The 24,555-nt window shown below is 38.0% G+C and overlaps 1 protein-coding gene and 1 long non-coding RNA gene across 7 annotated transcripts in view; one reads left to right on the top strand and one right to left on the bottom strand.

The window, feature by feature from the left end:
- The window catches only part of LOC123571241 (uncharacterized), a 589,891-nt gene that overhangs the window by 167,485 nt on the left and 397,851 nt on the right, over positions 1-24,555 (bottom strand). For 2 of the 4 annotated variants that reach the window (XR_012429862.1, XR_010584066.1), the window contains one exon: positions 6,849-7,079. The exons of the other annotated variants lie outside the window; for them this stretch is intronic. This is a non-coding gene — a long non-coding RNA (uncharacterized lncRNA). Of the gene's footprint in view, positions 1-6,848; positions 7,080-24,555 lie in introns of those variants that run through there. 4 annotated transcript variants of the gene reach the window in all.
- LOC102145284 (protein FAM47A) lies at positions 508-5,844 on the top strand. 3 transcript variants are annotated; one of them, XM_045383520.2, is made up of 5 exons: positions 2,877-3,981; positions 4,300-4,467; positions 4,612-4,931; positions 5,010-5,085; positions 5,191-5,844. In XM_045383520.2, exons 1-5 carry the CDS (start codon positions 3,214-3,216, stop codon positions 5,842-5,844), a joined length of 1,986 nt encoding a protein of 661 aa, XP_045239455.2. In that variant the 5' UTR covers positions 2,877-3,213. The 3 variants fall into 3 exon arrangements, with proteins under 3 accessions (XP_073885410.1, XP_045239455.2, XP_045239454.2); XM_045383519.2 differs by having other exon boundaries at positions 2,877-4,139; positions 4,248-4,320; positions 4,462-5,844; XM_074029309.1 differs by having other exon boundaries at positions 508-5,844.

Below are 24,555 nucleotides of genomic sequence, written 5' to 3'. Positions count from 1 at the left end.
TACAGAGGTGAAGTGTCTTTCTCATCACATCCTATCAGAGGAGTGCATGATACCAACGTGACTTCTCACTGCTGACATTAACATTCATCACTTGGTTAAGGAGAGAGAATTGCCAGGCTTCTCCACTAAAAGGTCGCTATTTTTTTCCCATTCCATATTCTATTTTTTAGAATCCAGCCCACACCCTGGGGAAGGCAATTAATTTCCACCTCCTGAAGGGAGGAGTATCCATGTACATTTTCTGAAATTCTTTGTAAAAATATTTGTACCTTTTCCCTCATTTATTTATTTGTAAAATTATTTATATCAGTATGGACTCATGGATATTTTATTTTATATTGTGTTATAATGTTTAAATTTTAATGCATTTTGTTGCCTAAATTGTTTTAACTTTGGCCATTAAGTGCTCTTTTGGTCTGGTTCCTGATCTGCTTCTAATCTTTTGTTTTCTGAGCACTTCTGTATTTTCTGGCATTACATAATACTCCAGGTTCATCTTGTGTTTTCACTGCCCCAGGCCTAGAATTACTCATTTCTCCAAGGATGTCTCTGTTTTGTTTTGCTTTTGTTATTTTAGACAATGGTATTTAGAAACCAAGATTTGGGCAGTGGAAGTACTTACTGTTACTTGGGTGTCATTTTTTTCTAGTTTCTCAGCAGAGACAGAGCTATAAAATATAAGCATGTATACTATATATCTCTATACATGTTAAACTACTGTGTATTATACATTTTTTGTTTCGTGTTCTTTGTTTTCTTATTGTTAAGTTTAAAGAATTATTTATGTATTCTAGATGTGAGTCCTTTGTATAATATTCTACTGTGAAAAGTGATTAAAATGAAGTGGCTTTAAGGAACAAAAACTGTTTTAATGAACAGTCACATGAAAAATTTTATATAGGCCCAATTGAACTTTAGGAGATTCAATATGTGTGTGGTTTTTTTTTTGTTTGTTTTTTTGTTTTTTTTTTGTTTTGTTTTTTTGGTTTTGTTTTTGTTTTTGTTTTTTTTTTGGGGGGATTATTTAGAATACAGAATATTTTTTTCAAACTCTCATGCATTTTAGGTAAGTGAGTACTCATGTGAGCTTGCTAGTTAGATATTGTTATAGAGAATTGTTGAAGCTTTGGCTCTTGAATGTAACATACAGTCCATGGTATTTTTCTAAGTAAGAAAGTTAAAAATAAATCCATATCAAATTTGGTCTTACCACCCTCACATTATGAAATCTACTAAATATCCTGAGACTTTAACATCGATTCTTATAATCAACAAATGAAAATATTTGTGATATTTAAATGTATGATATTGCTTCTCCTTTATATAGACATCAAATATAGAATATTTTTATTTTCAAACTGTAGTAATACTATATAAATTAACAATATTTTACAGGATGTTTATTCTGTTCCAGATACTATACAAAAGTCATGTTATATAGATTATCTTGATTTACACATAATCCAGTTCTTTGATTTAATGAGAAACCCAAGAGAAATATACACTGTGTCTGTTTTACAGAGGAGGAGCCAAAGGAAAGAGAGGCATTGATCATACCTCATTTACAAGGAGGAACTATGGTATACCTGCTTGTAATGGTAGAAAACATTGTTCAGCTGCACCTAACAAGGGAAGTAAGAAAACTTATTTTTAAAAATGAGTAAGAATGTACAGAAAAAAAGTTACTATGTGATAAGAAAATGATATGCTTAAGGAATAATGTAGGCTGAATTTGTCTATAATTAAAATTTTTTATAAAAATGCTTTCCATAGTGTTGTTTTAAGCACTATAAGAGCGATAAAAATTTAACTGATATTATTTAAAGGAAAATGAAGGATTGCAACTGGACTGGCGGGGGTATAATGATATTCAGATTGTAAAGGAAGAAGGGAAACTGTCTTTATTTACAGATAACACTATCATATACACAGAAAGTTCAATTAAATATACAAAAATTCTTCTGAACATTATGAGTGAGTTTTCCAAGGTTGTATGACACCAATGCATATACAAACATCAATATTTATGTATGCTAACAACAAAAAGTTGGAAATTGCAGCTAAAAAAATACTACACATAATAGTATGAAAAACAATATTTAGGAAAAATCCGGAGAGAAAAAGATGTGAAGGGCACATACACTAAAAAATACACAATATGCCTGAGAAAATGAAAAATCACATAAACAAATATAAAGATGTACGTTTCTCAGTGGTCAGAAGATTTCCTATTGTTAACATGCCAATTATCCTCAAATTGATCTATAGATTCAACAGAATCCTAATCAAATTCTCAAAGGACTTTTTCTTTTTGACATTGACAAACTGACTTTAAAATTTCTACAGAAATGCAAAGGACCTAGGAAGAACTAACTTTGTAAAAGAACACTGTTAAAGGACTAAGACAGCCTAATTTCTAGATTTATTATAAAGCTAAAGTAACCAACAGAATGTGAAATTTGCGTGAGAGAAAAATCAATGGAAGAGAAAAAAGTGCACAGAAATTGACCTTCAAAAAATATACACAACTGATATTCTACCAATTTCCAAATGTAATTCAGTGGAGAAAAGTTAGTCTTTACAAAAATAGTTCTAAAATTATCAGATACATGTAAGCAATAGGTACATTTTTAAATAAAAACTTTGATTTATATATTGTGCTGTTTACAAAAATTAAAACCTTGTCCTTTGGATAGGCCAAGTTTTCATAGATACATCAAAAGAAGCACAATCCAGAAAAGAACAAATTGATACATTGGACTTCATCAAATTAAAAAAACTTCTCTTTGATACTGTTAAGACAATGAAAGGGAAAAGCCAAGGATGAAGTGAAAAATTTGCAAATCATATATCTGATAACCTGTTTACATCTAGAACACAGCAAGGATTCTCAAAACTAAATATGACATCCAGCAACACAATTTAAAAATGGGGGAAAAAATCAACAGAAACTTAAACCAAGGAGAGATAAGGATGGCAAATAAGCAAATATAGACATGTTCAATACCAGTAGTCATTAGGACACACAAATAAAACCCAGAATGAGATTGCACTACACACCTGTTAGAATCCGGGCTGCGCAGGTGGCGTCAGCGCTGCCCCGCCTCCAGGAAGGAACCTGGGCTGCACGTGGCTGGCGGTCTCCTAGCGACTAGAGCGGCAGGGATCAGGAGCCGCGGAAACTGGAGAGGTGGCACCCCAGCGAGGGCCACCATGGGGGACCAGAGGCCGCAGGACCGGCCGAAGTCCCCGGGCATGGACTTCAAGCCCTGGTACTGTGACAAACCGCCTTCCAAGTGCATCGCGAAGCGCAAGTACAGGCGCCTGAGGTTCCCGCCCATGGACACCCAGAACTGGGTATTCGTGACTGAGGGCATGGACGACTTCCGCTACGGCTGTCCGTCTCCTGAAGATACACTCATTTGTCGCCGTGACGAGTTTTTACTACCCAAAATCTGTCGCAGAGGTCCCCAAACTGACCCCAAAAGCGGGCAGAAAAAGTTGCTCAAGAAAGCGGCCCTATTTTCTAAGCTCTCTCCAGCCCAGCTAGCACGGAAGACGTTCGTAGAGGAAGTGGAAGCCCAGCTGACGGCCAAGCATCCCTTGGCCATGTACCCCAGTCTGGGAGAAGATATGCCTCCAGATCTCCTACTACAGGTGCTGAAACTGCTGGATCCTGAGAGGAAGCTGGAGGATGTTTGGGCTCGTTGTGAGGCCCGGGAGAAAACAACAGAGGTACCCACAGAGTCTGGTAAATACCCCTGTGGGGAACTCTGCTCAAAGCTTCCCGAGACTCCGGTGTCCCATCTCCGCCCGGAGCCTCCCAAGACTCCGGTGTCCAGTCTCCACCCGGAGCCTCCCGAGTCTGGAGTGTCCCATCCCCGCCCGGAGCCTCCCAAGACTCCGGTGTCCAGTCTCCGCCCAGAGCCTCCCGAGACTGGAGTGTCCCATCTCGGCCCGGAACATCCCAACACTCGTCGGGTGTCCAGTCTCCTACGACAGCTACTGAAACTGGATTCTGAGAGGAAGCTGGAAGACGCACGGGCTCGTTGTGAGGGCCGGGAGAAGACAACCAACGAACACACAGAGCCTCGTAAATACCCTTGTGGGGAATTCTGCCCGCGGCCTTTCGAGACTCCGTTGTCCAGTCTCCGCTCAGACCCTCCCGAGACTGGAGGGTCCCGTCTCCGCCCAGAGCCTCCCAAGACTAGGGTGTCCAGTCTTCCCCTGAAGCCTTCCGACACTAGAGTGTCCCATCTCCACCAGGAGCCTCCCAAGACTCCGGAGTCCAGTCTCCAGCCAGAGCCTCCTGAGACTGGAGTGTCCCATCTCTACCAAGAGCCTCTCAAGACTCGTCGGGTGTCCATTCTCTGCCGTGAGCCTCCAGAGACTGGAGTGTCCCACCTCTGCCCGGAGCCTCCCGACACTCGCGTATCTCATCTCCGCCCAGAGCCTCTGGAGACTGGAGTGTCCCATCTCCGCCTAGAGCCTCCCAAGACTCGTCGGGGGTCCAGTCTCCACTCGGACCCTTCTGAGACTGGAGCGTCTCATCTCCGCCTAGCGCCTCCCAAGACTCGTCGGGGGTCCAGTCTCCACTCGGAGCCTTCCGAGACTGGAGGGTCCCATCTCCGCCCGGAGCCTCCCAAGACTGAAGTGTCTCATCTCCAGTCAGTGCCTCCCAAGGCTGGAGCGTCCCATCTCCGCCCAGAACCTCCCGACACTAGTCGGGTGTCCAATCTCCTACTATACATGCTGAAAGTGCTGGATTCTGGGAGGACGCTGAAGGACGTATGGGCTCGTTGTGAGGCCCGGGTGAAGAAAACCGAGGAACCCACCGAGCCTGATAAATTCCCTTGTGGGGAACCCTGCTTGCAGCCTCCGGAGACTCAGGTGTCCCATCTCCACCCGGAACCTCCCAAGACACGTCGGGCGTCCAGTCTCCACCCACAGCCTCCCAAGACTCGTCGGGCGTCCAGTCTCCGCTCGGATCCTCCCAAGACTCGTCGGAGGTCCAGTCTCCGTCCAGAGCCTCCCAAGACTCGTAGGGTGTCCAGTCTCCGCCCGGAGCCTCCCAAGACTCGTCGGGTGTCCAGTCTCCGCCCGGAGCTTCCCAAGACTCGTCGGGTGTCCAGTCTCCGCGCGGAGCCTCCCAAAGCTCCAGTGTCCCATCAGTTCTCAGAGTCTCCCAAGATTCGAGCGTCCTACATAAAAGAACTGTTTCACGAAGATACACCAAGCACAACAGAGTGCGTTTCTGACTCTCTTCAATATAGATACACATCAGAAAAACTTCGTGAATTCTTCAAGTGGGCTGCAGACCTGGGAGCTGATGAAGAATCCATCAGGAATCTGTTTGACTTTACCCCCAAGTACAGAACAACCTATTACGACCAAAAGCTTAAGAAGGTAAAAGAGTGTTCCTCAGAGCTGAAGTACAGCATGGAGCTAGATGAAAAGGATGAGGCTAAATTCTTCTCACAGGAAAAATACTGGGGCAGGAAATTCCACACGCCATCGAATTCTTATACCGCACAGCGTGTGAAGATGAAGTATGGAGCATGGTACCTCAAGCCTAAGTTGTGGAAAAAGCTAAGAAGTGATGAACCTTTGATTGACCCCAAGCTCTTGCTTGAAAAGCCTGATGAACCTGACGTTCTTGACGAACTTTATGGACCAATTGCCTTTAAGGATTTCATTCTAAGCAAGGGCTACGAAATGCCTGGCATCCTTGAAAGACTGTTTGCCAGGAAGGGATGGACTTATGACTCTGTTAAGACTCCCATTCAACGTGCAATACGATTTTACAAGTACAAAGAAAACGCAGACGCGTCGGAAGAAGATTAGGTGGTTTTCAATTTACTACTTAATTGGGTATTTCTTGCTCTCATTTTAAACATCAATCAGAATTTATGATGACTGGCCCCGTGGATGTACAACTTTGGCAACATCTGTAACTTCAATACATAATGTTTATAAATATTTCTTAATGACCTGCTTTGGCTTCATTATTTCACATATTTTATCAATTATGTGATTAATATTCGTATATACTTTTTCACATTGTTGAAGCATTGTGAATATTACATCATCATGTCAATTATTTGTAAAAATACATAAAACCAGAAATTATTATTATTAGAATTATTCTTTAACAGAGAAATAGGGTCAGGCACATTTGCTCATGCCTGTAATTCTCCCCGCTTTGGGAGGCCCAGGTAGGTGGATTGCTTGAGCCCAGGAGTTCAAGACCAGCCTGGGAAACATGGTGAAACCTAGTCTCTATAAAAAATCCAAAAATTAGCCAGGTGTGGTGGCATGCACTTTGTAGTCCCAGCTACCTGGGGGCGCTGAGGTGGGAGGATGGCTTCAGCCCAGGAGGTGGAGACTGCAGTAAGCTGTAATCCTGCCACTGCACTCCAGTCTGGGCGACAGAGCAAGACCCTGTCTCAAAAAGAAAAAAGAAAAAAAAAATGCTGAGTAAAAGAAGAATTATATAACTCTTATTATATTAAAATTGAATGAAATAATTATAACAATTATTTTGCTAACCAATAATTAGAGTCTATAAGCAAAATAATGTTAACACTTTTTAATAGTAAAATTGTTATCTTTCCCTTTGGGATTTCATAAAATCCCCAAAACAAGTTTGAAAACTACTTATCAAAATCATAGTTGAAACTTGAGTTATGCCATTTTATCATATCTCTCAATAGAATGTATGTATTTCACCATGTTCATAAACCTTCACAACAAAAGACTATTACCAAATCATATAAACAGGTACGGAATAGGAGGTAGCTTCAACTCCCTAGCAAATCTCATGTGCAAAATAGGATCTGTTTGAGAAATGCTACTAAGCAACATCAAATATCCTTACATATCTGTTCAAGTTCAAATAATTTTCATTTCATGAATAGCAATTAAAAATGCACTCATAAGTTTAAAATAATAAATCAAGTAACTTATTTACCTTTCAAAAATAACATGTAACACTGTCTGGTGGAGGTAAATTTGTATCTAAATATATTTGTAGTGTAGATCTGAAGTGCACTTTTTCTTTCAGTGATGAAAGAGGCCATCTGTAAATGGAAGCATATGCATATATTTCATCTAAGTGAGGAGTGACATATACATCTGCCTATGTGCAAATTCTGTTTCTGGTGAAGTTTGTCTGTGGGCATTGTGTTCCTGAAGAACTAAGATTTTTATGTTGTTTTCTAAGGCAAGGCCTAGAATTTCTCTTCAAATTCATCATCACAAACTTAGGTTCATGGTTCATATCACCACTATGTCTTATTCTTTCTGGAACAATTTCCAACCCGTGTCTCTTCTGGAGTGCATTTTTGTAAAATACAAGCATGGCTTGTTAATTCTCCAGGCTCATCTAAACTTATCTAGGTTTATAAACACTCACACACACATGCGTGTGCACACACACACACACACACACACACGTTCCTGCATTCCCGACTCCAGTCAATAGTCCTTTTCTTACCTCTGTGTCTTTCTTGTGTCTTTGTACATACTTTTTTCTCTATTGTAAGGACTTTACTCGGACCATGTAATCCTGTTTCAGTGTCTCCCCACCAAGGTCAATTTTATAATTACTTTTATGAAGATCTTATATATGTAGACAAGGACACTCATTTTCCAGTTGTCTTCCACTGGAGAACTCACTTCAATATCCTAGAGAAATGAGTCATTAATGCCTTCAAAATAAGGGAAATCCCCATACTTATTTATTCAGACTTCTGAGAGGCCAATGTAATGCCTCATGGCTCAGAGTTATCTGGTTTCTTTCTTTTTTTTTTTTTTTTTTGAGACGGAGTCTCACTCTTTTGCCCAGGCTGGAGTGCAGTGGCATGATCTCAGCTTATTGCGACCTCCGTCTCCCAGGTTCAAGTGATTCTTCTGCCTCAGTCTCCCAAGCAGCTGGGACTACAGGCACGTGCCACCACACCTGGCTAATTTTTGTATTTTTATTGGAGATGGAGTTTCACCATATTGACCAGGCTGGTCTTGAACTCCTGACCTCGTGATCCACCAGCCTCGGCCTCCCAAAGTGCTGGGATTACAGGCGTGTGCCACCGCAACTGGCCAGCCGAGTTATCTGGTTTCTGAGGTTCTCCACTGAAGCCCTGGGCTTCATGCAGCAGCATTCAATGTTAAGATCCTTTCAGCAAGAGACAGACCTACTTTTCTACATTTGGTTATGTGATCTCGCACTTCATGGAGGATGTATCCTCATCTACACAATGGACACCATATCATCAAACTCAAATTCTGGTGAGACTTAAAGGATTACTTATTGGAGTGCCTAATGCCTCAAGCATCACAGAATTGATACTCAACATATATTTGTAGAAAAGGAGGGAGTAGGAAAGAAAGAACGGTACTTAAAAAAATCACAACAGAAAGATACCAATAAAATAACTTTTTGATGGTGTTTATCTGGTAATAGCCTTCATCTATATTACACACAAACTTAGCCTTTGCTTAAGATGAAAAGGTGGTGCTTGCTTTGGCTGCACATATACTAAAATTAAGATGAAAAATTCTAATTGCAAAATAAGAACCACTGGTTAGGGCTTCTATTGCTTATTGGCAATGACTACTTCCAGTAAAATAAACTTTCCTCAGAGAAATTATGTGGGTTTCTCCACACTGTAATTACACACCTTGGTATTAGTTGTCACACAGATACAAAAAGAAACAATGTTTGATCTATTTGGATTTTTAACACCAGTTGGACTTCTGAAAACATCCTGACTTCAAGTCCATAGGTTTTAGAAAGAGAGGGAATTCAAGAGAACTTGGTATATAATTGTTCCTGTGTAGCCTAAAGCTATGAATGGTATATTCCATAAATACTGTAGTAATCGATTGTATTACAGCATCACATAGGTTTCATAAAAGCTTTGGATAATTTGTCTGTAGGAACATGTGATTTAACGAAGATGAAGGGAATTATTTTTCATTTCTGAGAGTCTGCATGAATGAGCAAGGCCTTTGGAGCTAGGCAAAAATGAGTTCATATCCCAGTGCTGCCATGTTCTTATCCTGCAGCTTTAGGCGGAGGCAGAACAGATGGAGGGAAAACACAGAGGCTGGGCCGGAGCGGGAGGAAGCTAGGAACCCTTCCCGGGGCTACTGCACACTGGAACGTGTTCCTGGCCGCCAATGACTCCGACAAAGAGGATGTGCTTAACAGGCAACCCAAGACAAGAAGCAACCCAAATTCACTGTGGACCTTTGGAATCTCAGCAGGAGGAGACCCCTCAACTACCATGGACACTTGCGTTGGCAGGGAAAGCTACTTAGAGAAGTGGTAGGGGCAGAACTCCAGCCGGGGGCAGAGCACAGAGGGTGTCCTGTAGGAGCAACTGTAGTGAAGCCCTCTCAGAGACGTGCAACCCCCTAGGCTAGAATCGTTGCCATAGGATAATTAAGCCCTAAGGGAACTTTCGGACCTGAACTCTACAGGGCAATCTTATCCATGAGACAAGACCAGTACAACCAGAGCACCTCTCATTCTGTTGGCCTCCTTCAGGGCCCCAGCCTGGCCACAATTGTTTGCAGCACAGCTGCCAGGTGCCTCCTGGGGCTCACATCATAGCTGGTGGACCACACCTGACTGGCAGAGTGCTTCAGCAGAGTGACCTCTGCAGACACACAACAGCTCATTTGCACCCATGGTCGCCATCCAAATTGCTATGCCTGTGCATGTATGCCCAGGCAGACCTAGCCTTCTCTTCCCCGTCAGCTCACTGGTACTGGAACTCCTGCACACTACCTTGACACTGCTGCTAGCGTGAGTGTGCCCCCTCACCCCTCCTCCCACCCCCACACCACCATTGTCTTCAGAACATTGGCGGGCTCAGAGCACCCCAGCCCTACCCCTGTCAGTACCCTGCCCCTGAGCCTGGGCCACCAGAGCAAAACTAGACATGGAAAACAGTAGACTAGCCCCAGCCTTGAGCAGACTGCTGCCAGCATGAACATGCACAGAGGGCACACACAGTCCTGTACCCCCGATGTCCCCACCTCCACACTAAAACCACCACCTGCAGGGACATGCACACAGTCCCAGTGGGGGCTCCTCACCCCCACCAAGCCATACTGCCACCACTGCTGCTGCAAATATCCACATCGAGGCTAGCACCCCAGCACCCATGAGAACCCTGCTGCAGCAAATGGATAAGTGTGCACCCTCCAACGCTGCTGCTGCAGCTGCTGCTAATACATGGGAACAAGGACAGGTCCCACTGTCAAAGCCCTGTGAAGTGCTTTGGCTGGCACTACTTACTGGAATGTTGTGACCAGTGGTCTGGTAGCACCTCAGCCCCTCCAGTACAACAAGTTTCTAACCTGGAGGAGCCAGAGATCAAAGCTGGGACCTGATACCAGTCTACCTGAATTACAGCATGCAATCCAGGCAGGAGTTCTGAGCTGGCCCCCAAAAATCTTCCAGTAATGAAGCCGGTTGACTGAATCCACCTTATATCACAATCACACCCCCAAGGTTATCAAATAGGATGAAAGTAAAAGAAAAAAAATAGCCCATCCACAGTACAGAAACTTCAAAGATTTAAAAAACATCAGCCCACAAAGATGAGAAAGAACCAGTGCAAGAAGTCTGACAACTCAAAAAGCCAGAGTGTGTGTGTTTTGTAAAAAATGACAAAAGGGATGTTACCACAGACCCCACAGAAATACAAATAATCATCAGAGACAATTATGAACACCTCTATGCCCACAAACTAGAAAATTTAAAATAAATGGATAAATTACTGGACACATATACTCTCCCAAGACTGAACCAGGAAGAAATTGAATCCCCGAACAGAACAATAATGAGTTCTGTAATTGAGGGAGTAATAAATAGTGTACCAACCAGAAAAATTCCAGGACAACATAGATTCACAGCTGAATTCTACCAGATTTACAAAGAAGAGCTGGTACCATTCCTACTGAAGCTATTCCAAAAAATTGAAAAGGAGGGACTCCTCCCTAACTCATTGTATGAGGCCAGCATCATCCTGATACCAAAACCTTGCAGAGATACAACAACAACAAATTTCAGGCCAATATTCTTGATGAACATTGATGTAAAAATCCTCAACAAAATACTGGCAAACTGCATCCAGCAGCACATCAAAAACCTTATCCACCATGGTCAAGTCAGCTTAATCCCTGGGATGCAAGATTGGTTTGACATATGCAAATCAATAAATGTTATTCATCACATAAACAGAACTTAGGACAAAAACCACATGACTATCTCAATGAATGCAGAAAAGTCTTTGGATAAAATTCAACATCCCTTCATGTTACAAACTGCCAATAAACTAGGTATTGTAGGAACATGTCTCAAAATAATATGATCCATATATATCAAACCCACAACCAATATCATACTGAACGGGCAAAAGCTGAGAGCATTCCCCTTGGAAACAGGCACAAGACAAAGATGCCCTCTCTCACCACTCCTATTCAACATAGTATTGGAAGTTCTGGCTAGGAATATCAGGCAAGAGAAAGAAATAAAACGTATTCAAACAGGAAGAGAGAAAGTCAAACTATCTTTGTTTGCAGATGACATGACCCTATATCTTGAAAACCCCATAGTCTCAGACCAAAAGCTTCATAAGCTGATAAGCATCTTCAGCAAAGTCTCAAGATACAAAATCAAGGAGCGAAAATCGTTAGCCTTCCTATAAACCAACAACAGGCAAGCTGAGAACTAAATCATGAATGAATTACCATTCACAATTGCCACAAAATGAATAAACTACCTAGGAATATAGCTGAAAAGGGAGGGAAAGGATCTCTACAAGACAATCTACAAACCAATCCTCAAAGAAATAAGAGATGACACAAACAAATGGAAAAACATTCCATACTCATGGAGAGGAAGAATAAATATCATTAAAATGGTCATTCAGCCCAAAGCAATTTATAGTTCAATGCTACTTCCATTAAACCACCACTAACATTCTTCAAAGAACTAGAAAAAAAAATACTATTTAAAAATTTATATGTAACCACAGAAGAGCCCAAATAACCAAAGCAATCCTAAGCAAAAAGAATAAATCTGGGCTGGGCGCAGTGACTCACACCTGTAATCCCAGCATTTTGGCAGGCCAAGGCAGGCAGATCACCTGAGGTCGGGAGCTCGAGACCAGCCTGGCCAACATTGTGAATCCCCAACTTTACTAAAAACACAAAAATTAGCTGGGCCTGGTGGTGGGCAGCTGTAATCCCAGCTACTTGGGAGGCTGAGTCAGGAGAATCATTTGAACCAAGGAGGTGGACGTTGTAGTGAGCCGAGATTGAGCCATAGCACTCCATCCTGAGTAACATGAGTGAAACTCTGTCACAATAAATAAATAAATAAATAAATAATCTGGAGACATCATGCTACCTGACTTCAAACTATACTACAAGGCTACAGTAACCAAAACAGTGTGGTATTGGTACAAGAGCAGACATATAGATCAATGGAACAGAATAGAGAACCCAGAAATAAGATCACATACCTACAATCATCTGATCTTCAACAAACCTGACAAGAAAAAGCGATGGGGAAAGGATATCCTTTTTAATATATGGTGCTGGGAGAACTGGCTAGCCATATGCAGAATATTGAAATTGGACCCTCTCCTTAAGCCATATGCAAAAATGAAGATGGATTAAAGACTGAAATGTAATGTAAAACTATAAAAACCCTAGAAGAAAACCTAGGCAATACCATTAGGACATAGACACGGGCAAAGATTTCATGACGAAGATGCCAAAAGCAATAGCAATGAAAGTAAAAATTGACAAATGGGATCTAACTAAACTAAAAAGCTTCTGCACAGCAAAAGAAACTATCAACAGAATAAACAGAAAACATACAAAATGTGGTAAAATGTTTCAATCAATGCATCTGATAAAGGTCTAATATCCAGCATCTATAAAGAATTTTAACAAATTTACAAGGAAAAAACAAACAACCCCATTAAAAAGTGGGCAAAGGACATGAACAGACACTTCTCGAAAGAAAACACGCATGATGAAGCAAGCATATGAAAAAAGCTCAACATCACTGATCATTAGAGAAATGCAAATCAAAACCACAATGAGACACCATCTCACGCCAGTCAGAATTGCCAAGACCAGCTCAGTCACAGAGATCCTAACCCAGTGGTGCTAGAGGAATTAAAGATACACACACAGAAATATCGAGTGTGGAGTGGGAAATCAGGGGACTCACAGCCTTCAGAGCTGAGAGCCTCAAACAGAGATTTACCCACATATTTGCTGACAGCAAGCCAGTGATAAGTGCTGTTTCTATACATTATAGATTAACTAAAAGTATTCCTTATGGGAAACAAAGGGATGGGCTGAAACAAAGGGATGGAATCTGGCTAGTTATCTGCAGCAGGAAGATGTCCTTAAGGCACCGATCACTCATGTTATTGTTTGTGGTTTAGGAATGCCTTTAAGCAGTTTTCCACCCTGGGTGGGCCAGGTGTTCCTTGCTCGCATTCCAGTAAACCAACAACTTTCAGGGTGAGTGTCATGGCCATCACGAGCATGTCACAGTGCTGCAGAAATTTTGTTTATGGCCAGTTTTGGGGCCTGTTTATGGCCAGATTTGGTAGCCTGTTGCCAACACAGAATGACTATTATTAAAAAGTAAAAACATAATAGATGCTGGCAAGATTGTGGAGAAAAAGGAATGCTTTTACACTGTTGATAGGAGTGTAAATTAGTTAAAACATTGTGGAAGACAGTGTGGTGGTTTCTCAAAAACCCAGAGACAGAAATACTATTCAACCCAACAATCCCATTACAGGTTCTATAGCCAAAGGAATATAAATCTTTCTATTATAAAGTCACTTGCACATGTTTGTTCATTGCAGCACTATTCATTATAGCGAAGACATGGAATCACCCCAAATGCCCATCAATGATAGACTGGATAAAGAAAATGTGGTACATATGCAACACAGAATAATATGCAGCCATAAAAAGGAACAAGATCACATCCTTTGCAGGGACATGGATAGAGCTGGAGGCCATCATTTTTAGCAAGCTAACAAAGGAACAGAAAACCAAACACTGCATGTTCTTACTTATCAGTGGGAGCTAAATGAAGAGAACACATGGACACAAAGAGGGGAACTATAGACACAGGGACCTATGAGAGGGTGGTGGTTAAAAGGAGGGAGAGTAGCAGAAAAAAAAAAATTGGGGTACCAGGCTTAGTATCTGGGTGATGAAATAATCTATATGTCAAATCCCAGTGACATAAATTTCCATATATAACAAACCTGCAAATGTACCCCTGAACCTATAATAAAAGTTAAAGAGAAAAAACAAATCCTAACTCCCAGTGTGATAGTAGAAGAGGTAGGGCCTTTGAGAGGTGATTAGCTAATGAGGACAGACTTCTCAAGAATGGGATTAGTGTCCTTATAAAAGACATGTTAGGAAGCAGGTCCTCACCAGACAATGAATCTACCAGTGCCTTGATCTTAGACTTAAGAGTCTGCAGAACTGTGAAAAATACATCTGTTGTTTATAAGCCACTCAGTCTATGGTATGCTTGTTATAGCAGCCCAAATGAACTAAGACATTGAGATAAACATTCCTAAAATTTATTTTATTTTTCCACAATATTTATTTTTTATTATTTATCTATTTATTTATGGGATGGAGTCTTGCTCTGTCGCCCAGGCTGGAGCGGATTGGTGTGATCTCGGCTCACTGCAAGCTCTGCCTCCCGGGTTCACACCATTCTCCCGCCTCAGCCTCCAGAGCAGCTGGGACTACAGGCACCCGCCACCATGCCTGGCTAATTTTTTGTATTTTTAGTAGAGACGGGGTTTCACCATGTTAGCCAGGATGGTCTCGACTTCCTGATCTCATGATCCACCTGCCTTGGCCTCCCAAAATGAATTTTAAAATATTTCATTGCTCATATCAAAAAATATTTATTTTTACTCACCCAGGGCAGTAGAGCATAACTACAAATCTGTTATTTAAGAGAAAATGGCCTCGTTTCTAACATCATCAGTTCAAAATATAAACAGCATTGAATGTGTCAAACCCATATGTAGGTGGAGAATCTACATCATTATCATTTTCTTCAAATTTCTTATAATCTATAAGCTATTGAAAAGAAATAGGAACTTCCAGGAACCATGGAGTTGAAGGGGCGTGAAAAAAAGGGTTAGAGGTCATTAAAGTAAGAACTACTAGTAATTTTCACCTTATAAGAAACAATGGCAGAAATTCAGGTCTCTATGGCATAAATCAAATGATATTTGAAAAGCAAACATTTGAAAAAAAATCACTTAATCTTTCTAAGTTCTAACTCCTCATCTCTAAAATGAAAATGGTAATAAAAAGCTGTATTTATTTTTATAAGTATTTGCTGAGCCACTGATGGAAAAAGAGAGAACTAGAAATAGCTCAATCTCAAGAAGGACTGAAGCCCAATTTCTTTTTTTTTTTTTTTTTCTGAAGCCCAATTTCTAATAATAAACTCATTACCACATGATTAAGGTGATCTTCCATTAGCACATCTGGTTGAGGGAAACAAAATGAAATTTTTTAGGATGTCAACATCAGATGGAGTTTTAAAGTATCTGTACATTTTCTGCACATACTATCCTGAATAAAAAATAACCAGACATAGGAAAAGACAAAACTTAAGTAAACATTAATTGTAAAAATGACCATTGCAATTGACCCACAATATAGTGAGGTATTTGAGATATCAGGCAAAAACTAAAATTACCTGGAGTGATATTTCAAAAAACTGAATGGCAAGTTGGACAATTTTAGCAGATAACTGAAAAAATTAGAAATGGACACTTTAGGACTAATTATACAATAAGCAATTTTAAGAACTCAGTAAATAGATTTAATAGTATGCTAGACAGCTAAAGATAAAATGGCCTGGAAGATAAACCAGACGGAAATATCCATATCCAGCTATTGAGAGAAAAATAGTATAGGTAACAGAGAAATAAGTGTAGGAGACATTTGGGACATGGCGAAAAGTATAAAAATGTATAATTCGAGTTACAGAAGAATAGAAAAGGGAAAGGTGGCACAGCAACAATATTTGAAAACCTAATGACTAAGAAACTCTCAAAGCTGGAAAATACCAGTGACAGATTCAGGAAATGCCACAAACCACAAGAATGATAAGTATACGGAAAACCACACCTAAACACATCATATTAAAACTTCTGAAAACCAAACATGAAAACAAATATATAATTTTGTTTTAAATTTTTTATTCCTAATTTTTGTGGGTATATAGTATGTGTATATATTTTAATATTGATATGCTAATATCAACAATAGAAATAATTTCACTGCCCTAATAATTCCTTGTGCTCCATCTACTCCTCTCTCCCTTAGAACCCTTAAATCTCTGAAAGTTACTGACCTTTTTACTGTCTCCATACTTCAACCTTTTACAGAATGTCAAATAGTTGGAATCACATAGTATACAGCCTTTTCAGATTGGCTTTTTCCACCTAGTGAAATTAGTTCATCTATGTCTTTCTGTTTTTATCACTGAATAATATCCCACTGAATGGATGTGCCATACATTGTTCATCCATTCACCTATTCAAGGACGTCATGGTCACTTCCAAGTTGTGGAAATTATGAGTAAAGCTGCCATAAACATTAGTTTTGTAAGAAAGTTTCAAGCTGTTTTCCAAAGAGGTGTACCATTTTGCATTTTCACCAGCAAAGAATGAGAGTTCTTGTTACTCAACTTCCTTGCCAGCATTAGGTGCTATCAGTGTTTTGGATTTTCCATTCTAATTGTTATATAGTTGTTTCTTATTGTTCATATCAATCAAGGTTCTTGAGAGTGACATAGCCAATAGGATACACACACACACACACACACACACACACACACACACACACACACACACATGTAAAAGGGATTTATTAGGGAGAATTGACTCACAGGATTACAAAGGTGAAGTCCCACGATAGGACTTCTGCCAGCTGGGAACTGAGAAAAGCTGATAGTGTTGCTCAGTCCAAGTATGAAAGCCTCAAAACCAGTGAAGCTGACAGTGCTGCCCTCTGTCTGAGGCCAAAGGCCCAAGAGAACCCAGGAGCCTGCTGGTGCAAGTCCCAGAGTTCAGAGGCCAAACAACCTGGAGTCCGATTACCAAGCCATGAAGAGAGAAAGCTAACTTCTGGCAAGGGGAGGGACGATCAGAGCAAGAGACCTCAGCAAGCTGAATACCCTCCTTCTTCTGCTCCCTTTGTTCTATCTCCATTGGCAGCCAGTTGGATGGTGCTCATCCACACTGAGGTTGGGTCTTCCTTTCCCAGTACTCTGACTCACATGTCAATCTCTGAAAATACCCCTTTGCACACACCCAGAAACAATGCTTCAGCAGCCATCTAGGCATCCCTCAATCCAATGAAGTTGACACATAATATTAACCATCATAATGTTGTTTTAGTTTACAATTCCCTAACTACATACACCGTTGAGCATCTTTTCATGTGCTTATTTTCCATTTGCAGATCTTCTATCATGAGGTGTCTGTTTAGATATTTTATCTGCTTTTAATATTGAGATGTTTGTTTTCTTATAGTTGAGTTTCTAGAATTCTTTATGTATTGTGAATACAAATTATTTATTCTATATATGTTTTGAAAATATTTTGTCTCACTGTATGACTTGATTTTCATTCTCTGAACAGGATGTTTCACAGAAAAACGTTATAATTCTAAGGAATTCCAATGTATCTACTTTTTTCCATAGATTATGCTAATGATGCTGTATCTAAATAGTCTTGGCCAAACCGAAGGCCACCTATATTTTCTCTTATGTTATCATCTGAGAGTTTTATAGTTTGGCATTTACATTTAGGTCTATAATGCATTTGATGCTATTGTTTGTAAAATGTGCAAGGTTTGTGTCTACATTCATTTTTTTTTTTTTTTGCATATGAATGTCCAATTATTCTAGCACGTTTTGTTGAAAAGAGCATTCTTTCTCCACTGAATTTTCATGCTTATTTGTCAAATACGAATTGATTATATTAATGTAGGTCTATTTTTGGACTTTCTATTCTGTTCCATTGATCTATTTTTCTGTTTCTTTGCCAATACTACAATATGTTGATTATTGTAACAATATAGTCTTGAAGTCGGGTAGTATTAATCCTCTGATTTTGCTCTCCTCAATGTTGTGTTGGCTATTTTGGGTCTTTTGCCTTTCCATATAAACTTTCAAATGAGTTTGCTGAAATCCACAAAACAACTTCGAATTTTGATTTGAAATGCATTGAATCTATGGACACATCTTTAATTATTCATCAATGTTTTAGTTTCCTTTATGTGAATCTTGTACATATTTTGTTTGATTGTACCTAAGTATTTCATGTTTTTGGTGTCAATATAAATGGCATTGTGCTTCTAATTTCAAATTTCAACTGTTCACTTCTGGTATATAAAAAAAGAAAATGGGCCGGGCACCGTGGCTCATGCCTGTAATCCCAGCACTTTGGTTAAACATAGTAGTCTTTTATACTTTTATACTGAGATAGCGCCACTGCACTCCAGCCTGGTGACAGAGCAAGACTCTGTCAAAAAAAAAAAAAAAAAAAAAAAAAAAGAAGGAAAGAGAAAGAAAAAGAAAATTGCTTTTGTATACTAACTTCGTATTCTGCAAACTTTCTGTAATCATATATTTGATCCAGAAGATTTTGATGATTCTTTAAAATTTTCTACATAAGCAATCATCCCAACTAAAAAAAAAAAGAGTTTTATTTTTTCCTTTTCAATCTGTGTAACTTTATTCCATTTCTGATTTTTTTTGCATTAACTAGGACTTCCAGTATGATGTTGATAGGAGCAGTAAGAGTGGACATTCTTACTTTGTTCCTCATCTTAGCATGAACATGTTTTCTCACATTTAAATACGACAGCTGTAGACATACAAACTCCAGGTGGACTCAGTCTTAGGAAGCATGCTCACTTTTGTGAGCTTTACCTCCAGGAGCCCAACTATATTTTCACAGTGAAGTAGTATCAAGTTATTTTAAGGTGGACCTGGAACAAGTGCAAATGTATATTGTAAACTCTAGGGCAACCCATTTTAAAAAGTTGTAAAATAAGTATCACTGATATGCTAAAAAAAAAAAAGTAGATAAAATGGAATCATAAGAAAAGCTGAATTAATACCACAAAAGGCAGAAAAAAGAATAGAAGAAAAAATAGGGATAAAGAACAGTAACAAACATGGTACATATTAATTTAACTATATCAATAGTCATGCTAATTGTCAATTGTTTAAATATGCCAATGAAAAGACAAAGATTGTCACAGTGGATCAAATATAAAACCCAACTTTTGTTTTTTACAAGAAACTAATTTTAAATATAAATGTACCTATATAAGATAGAAGTAAAGTGATGCAACAAGATGCATCATGCTAACATTTATCAGAAGGAAAGTCAAGTAGCTATATTAATTTCAGCAGAGCAGACTTCAGAGCAAAAAAAAGTATCAAGAATACAGAGAGGTACTATGTAATGATAAAGGTTTCAAGACAAAGAAGAAATAACAAATCTTAATTTGTAAGCACCTAACAGCACCAAATACATGAGGTCAAAGCAATTTATCTCCCTATTTCTGTTAGTCACCATTTTCATTTCACCATTAAATTTTTTTTTGGTCTACTGATCTTTCTGAATCATAGCTTTAATCAAGTTATTCTCTTTTTAAACCTTCAATGGCTCTTCATACCCGGAGAAATAAGAATAGTGCTTCAATCTGAATTTTAGGCCAATGCTTAGTGTGATAATTTATTCCATTTTTCACATTTATTTACTACCGATTTACCGTATCCAAAATAAGGCCTGTGCTTTTCCTGTCTCCAGAGCTTTTATTTCCATTGCTTCATGTTGGAGTAGCTACTTTTCTCTGTTTCCTAACCTCTCCTTTGAACACCATCCAAAATGCCATGTTTTAAATACCATGTCGTTTTCCACAACTTCTCATTTGTCATAACCACCTTTTTAGAATGTTGATATACTTTTAATGTTTTTTTTATTTGTACCATATAATATTCTGCCCTATATCAGAGTTATTTGTGAACTTGTCTATTATCCTGAATTATAAAATCTTTGAGGACATGGTTTAATCATTTATATATGTTCAGGACCATATAGCACACAATCACTCTCATAGATAGTGATAAAATACATTGGTTAGATATTGTTTTAAAATTTACATCCATGACGGCAAAATTGACATCCTCTTTCATGAAGATTTCCTGATCATTCAAGTGCTTTTAAATTTATCTCTAGTTTGAAGTTCTATGGCACTCAATCTCTGCACCAGTTGTTAGTAATTAAATAGTTGCTTAATGGTTCCATGTGTCATCCTCAGTAGTTTAAAAGTTGCTTGAGGGCTGGGACCATTTTCATTATCTCTTTTGTGTTCCTTACAATAGCTTGAATACGTAAGTGGTTCAATAAATACTTCTTGAATTACATTAAACATAGTAGTCTTTCATACTTCTTCCAAAATGCCACCATTTGGCATGCAAATGAAGCATCAATAAATTAGTGGACAATTGTGAAAATATCATGAAAGTTACACATAAAATTCAGCTACTTGAGAGGACAATTTCTCTGCATTAATACATATCATTTGGCAACCACACTCCATCTTCATTTATATCACAATTATCGAAATTATCTACTAGAAGGCTACAATTTGATACACAACTGTAATTCTAAATAACCATCCATTTGTTCATCCTGTAAATCTTTATTTCAAGAGGGTTTTTCTCCATTGCTCATTTATTTGTGCTTTATAAAATATATGCATTATATGTGCTTTCTTGCCTTCACATTCATTTTTGACAGGATTCCAGTCACAGTGAGATATGTTCAAAATAATAAGTACATTTGTCCATCAAGAGGAAAGAGAACTGTAAATATGTCTTCCTTCATATTACTCTTATTTACTAGTGTGAGGAATACATACTCATGAAGTAATATTGAGAGTGGTTACAATGAAGAAAATGATTCCCTGTCATTAGCCTTCTTTTGCCTTTCATAGGTCCTTACAAGTTTATATAATATGCTACTTTGCAGAGATAATGGGGGAGGGGGGGTGCTACTTCTCCCACCTTGAAGTTTATAGTTATTGAAAGAATTACAATTAACAAAATTCTATATTATTTTGCTACAGAAAAAGAATAAATTTAAAAATCTCCTTTATGGAATTCTGTCATATTGTCTTAATCAAACAAGTGAATATTGTATAAATCCCAGAAGCTATGGTGCTTTTCTATCATTAGAAATTATGAAATCATTGCATAATAATAATTTTTAAATTATGAATTACTTTTTAATTTGATATGTCCTAGGTTTTGATTACCTGGGTTGGACCATAATAAAAATGCAAAAATATACATATATAACAGAAAATCACTGATAAAAATAACCATATTTTTTGACACACATGTCACATTTGTAAGTCATACCAGTAGATCTGTCAAAGATTCAAAGTTGCTTAAAATAATTATTCACCAATTACAATTAGTCAATATACACTAATTTTCTCATTGATATATATACATCAATATGCATATTAATATGTATAGACATACATTGATTTATATAACAATAAAATATCAATAACAATAAATAGATATATAAATACAAGTCAACATATATAAATATATAGTGACAAAAGAATTTAGTAGAGACATAGATATATACAGAAACTCAAAGTTGCAAACAGCAAAAAAACTATCAAGTATTTTTTTCAAGATTACAAGAGGAAGCAGGAAGAAAATTTACCAAAAGTAATTTAAAACCTATATATATTTTAAGATATGTATATATATATATATGTAAGTGGAGGTTAAGAGGAAGAAGAGGATCATGAAAAATAACCAATGGATATTAGGGTGAATACCTGTGTCAAGAAGTAATCTGTACAACAAATTCCTGTAACAAAAGTTTATCTATATAACAAACTTGCATATATTCACCTGAACTTAAAATAAAAGTTAAATTTAAAAAAAAAGAAAAATGCAAAAAAATCCAAAACAAAATTACAACTAGATAAGAGGAATAACTTCTAGTGTTCTATACCACTCTATTATGACAATAGTTAACAAAAATACATCATTTCAAGTAGCTAGAATGACTATGTTTAATTTTGCCAACATAAAGAAATGACAAATGTTTGAGACGATAATATGCTCTTTACCGTGATGAGACTACTACACATTATATATATCAAAATATCACTGTGCACCCTATGAAAATGTACAATTATTTGTCAATTAGAAAATAAAAAATTAAAATAATAAAGTTTTAAATTTAAAAATGTGGTATTAAAAAAGACACAATGAGATACCACCACATACCATTTGAATAGCTAAAATTTTAAAAATAGTGACAACAGGAAGTGTTGATGAGAATGAGGAGTAACTGAGAGTCTCATTTATTGCTGGTGGAAATATAAAATGGTGTGGCTATTCTGGAAAATAGTTTGGCCATTTCTTATGAAGTTAAATGTATGCTTTCCATAAGATCCAGTAATCCCACTCCTATTTACCCAATTGAAATAAAAACCCACAATTAAGCATACAAAAAAAGAAAGAATTAGTGATATTGAGGACAGTTTATTTGAAAATACAGTCACAGGACACAAAATAGAAAAATAATAAAAAACAATGAAGCATACCTAATATATTTACAAAATAGCTTCTAAATGGAAAATTTAAGAGTTATTGACCTTAGAGAGGAAGCAGACAATGAGATAGGGGCAGAAAGTTTATTCAAAAGGATAATAACAGGGAACTTTCCAAACCTAGAGAAAGATGTCAGTATTCACATGCAAGAAGGTTATAGAACAGCAAACAGATTTAACTCCCCACAAAGGCTACCTCAAGGCATTTAATAATCAAACTCCCAAAGGTCTATGATATAGAAAGGATCCTAAAAGTAGTTGAGAAAAGAAACAAATTGCAAAAAAAGGAAACTCTAGTATGTCTGTCAGGAGACTTTTTAGTGTAAACCTTACAGGCCCCAGGAGAGTGGCATGTCATATTTAAAGTGTGGAAGGAAAAATGTTTTACCCTAGAATAGTATATCTAGTAAAAATATTCTTCAAACATGAAGGAGAAATAAAGTCTTCTCCAGACAAACAAACCTGAGGGATTTCATCAACACCAGAAATGCTACAGGGAGTACTTCCATCAGAAAGAAAAGGATGTTAACAAGCAATGAGACATCTTCAGAAGGTAAAAGACTCACTGGTAATATTAAATACACAGATAAATGCAGAATACTACAACACTGTAACAGTGGTGTGTAAACTTCTCTTAAGTTCAAATAAATGATGAACCAATAAAAATAATAACTACAACAACTTTTCAAGACATATACAGTACAATAATATATAAACAGAAACAACAAAAATTAAAAGGTAGAGTGATGAAGTTATAGTGTAGAGTTTTTATTACTTTTCTTTTTCCTTGTTTATGCAAAGAGTGTTAAGTTGTTATCAGCTTAAAATAATGGTTTAAAATAATGGTTTAAAAGATAGCATTTGCAAGCTTCATAGTATCCTCAAATTAAAAAAAAAAAATACAACAGACACACAAAAAATAAAAATCAAGGAACTAAATCATACCACCAGAGAAAATCAAATTCACTAAAGGGAAGACAGGAAGGAAGGAGAAAAGGAAGAGAAGACCACAAAATAACCAGAAAACAACAAAATGTCTGGTTAAGTCCTTACTTACTAATAATAACATTGAACAAAAGTGAACTAAACTCTCCAAAGCAAACACAGGATGGCTGAATGGATTAAAAAAAGACTCCATGATCAGTTGCCTATAAGAAACATATGTCACCTATAAAGACACACATAGACTAAAAATAAAGGAATGGAAAAAGTTATTCCTTGCCAATAGAAACCAATAAGGAGCAGGAATAGCTGTACTTAGACAAAATAAATGTCAAGGCAAAAACTATAAAAAGAGACGAAGAAGATTATCATATAGTGATACAGTGGTCAAGTCAACAAGAAGATTTCATTAGGCAATTTTTGCACTGCTATAAAAAAATACCTGAGAGTAGGTAATTTATTAGAAAATAAGTTTAATTGGCTTACATTTCTGCATTCTGTAGAGTAAGCACAGAAGATTTGCTCTGGGGAGGCCTCAGGAAGCTTCCAATCATGGTGGAAGCCAAAGGGGGAGCAGGCATCTCACTAGAAAAAAGCAGGAGCAAGAAAGAGAGAGCATGGGGAGAGGTTCCACATGCTTTTAAAATACCATATCTCATGAGAACTTACTATCATGAGAACAGCACCAAGGGGATGCTAAACCACTCATGAGAAATCTGCCCCCATGATTCAATCACCTCTCAACAGGCCCCACTTCCAACATTGGGGATTATAATTCAACATGAGATTTTGGCAGGGACAAATATATAAACTACATCAAATATGTAACAATTGTAAATATGCACTCAA

The sequence above is a fragment of the Macaca fascicularis genome, chromosome X (genome assembly GCF_037993035.2).
Source record: "Macaca fascicularis isolate 582-1 chromosome X, T2T-MFA8v1.1".
NCBI lineage: Eukaryota > Metazoa > Chordata > Mammalia > Primates > Cercopithecidae > Macaca > Macaca fascicularis.
The sequence above is the reverse complement of the archived record's forward strand: the minus strand, read 5'-3'. Positions and strand labels throughout refer to the sequence as shown.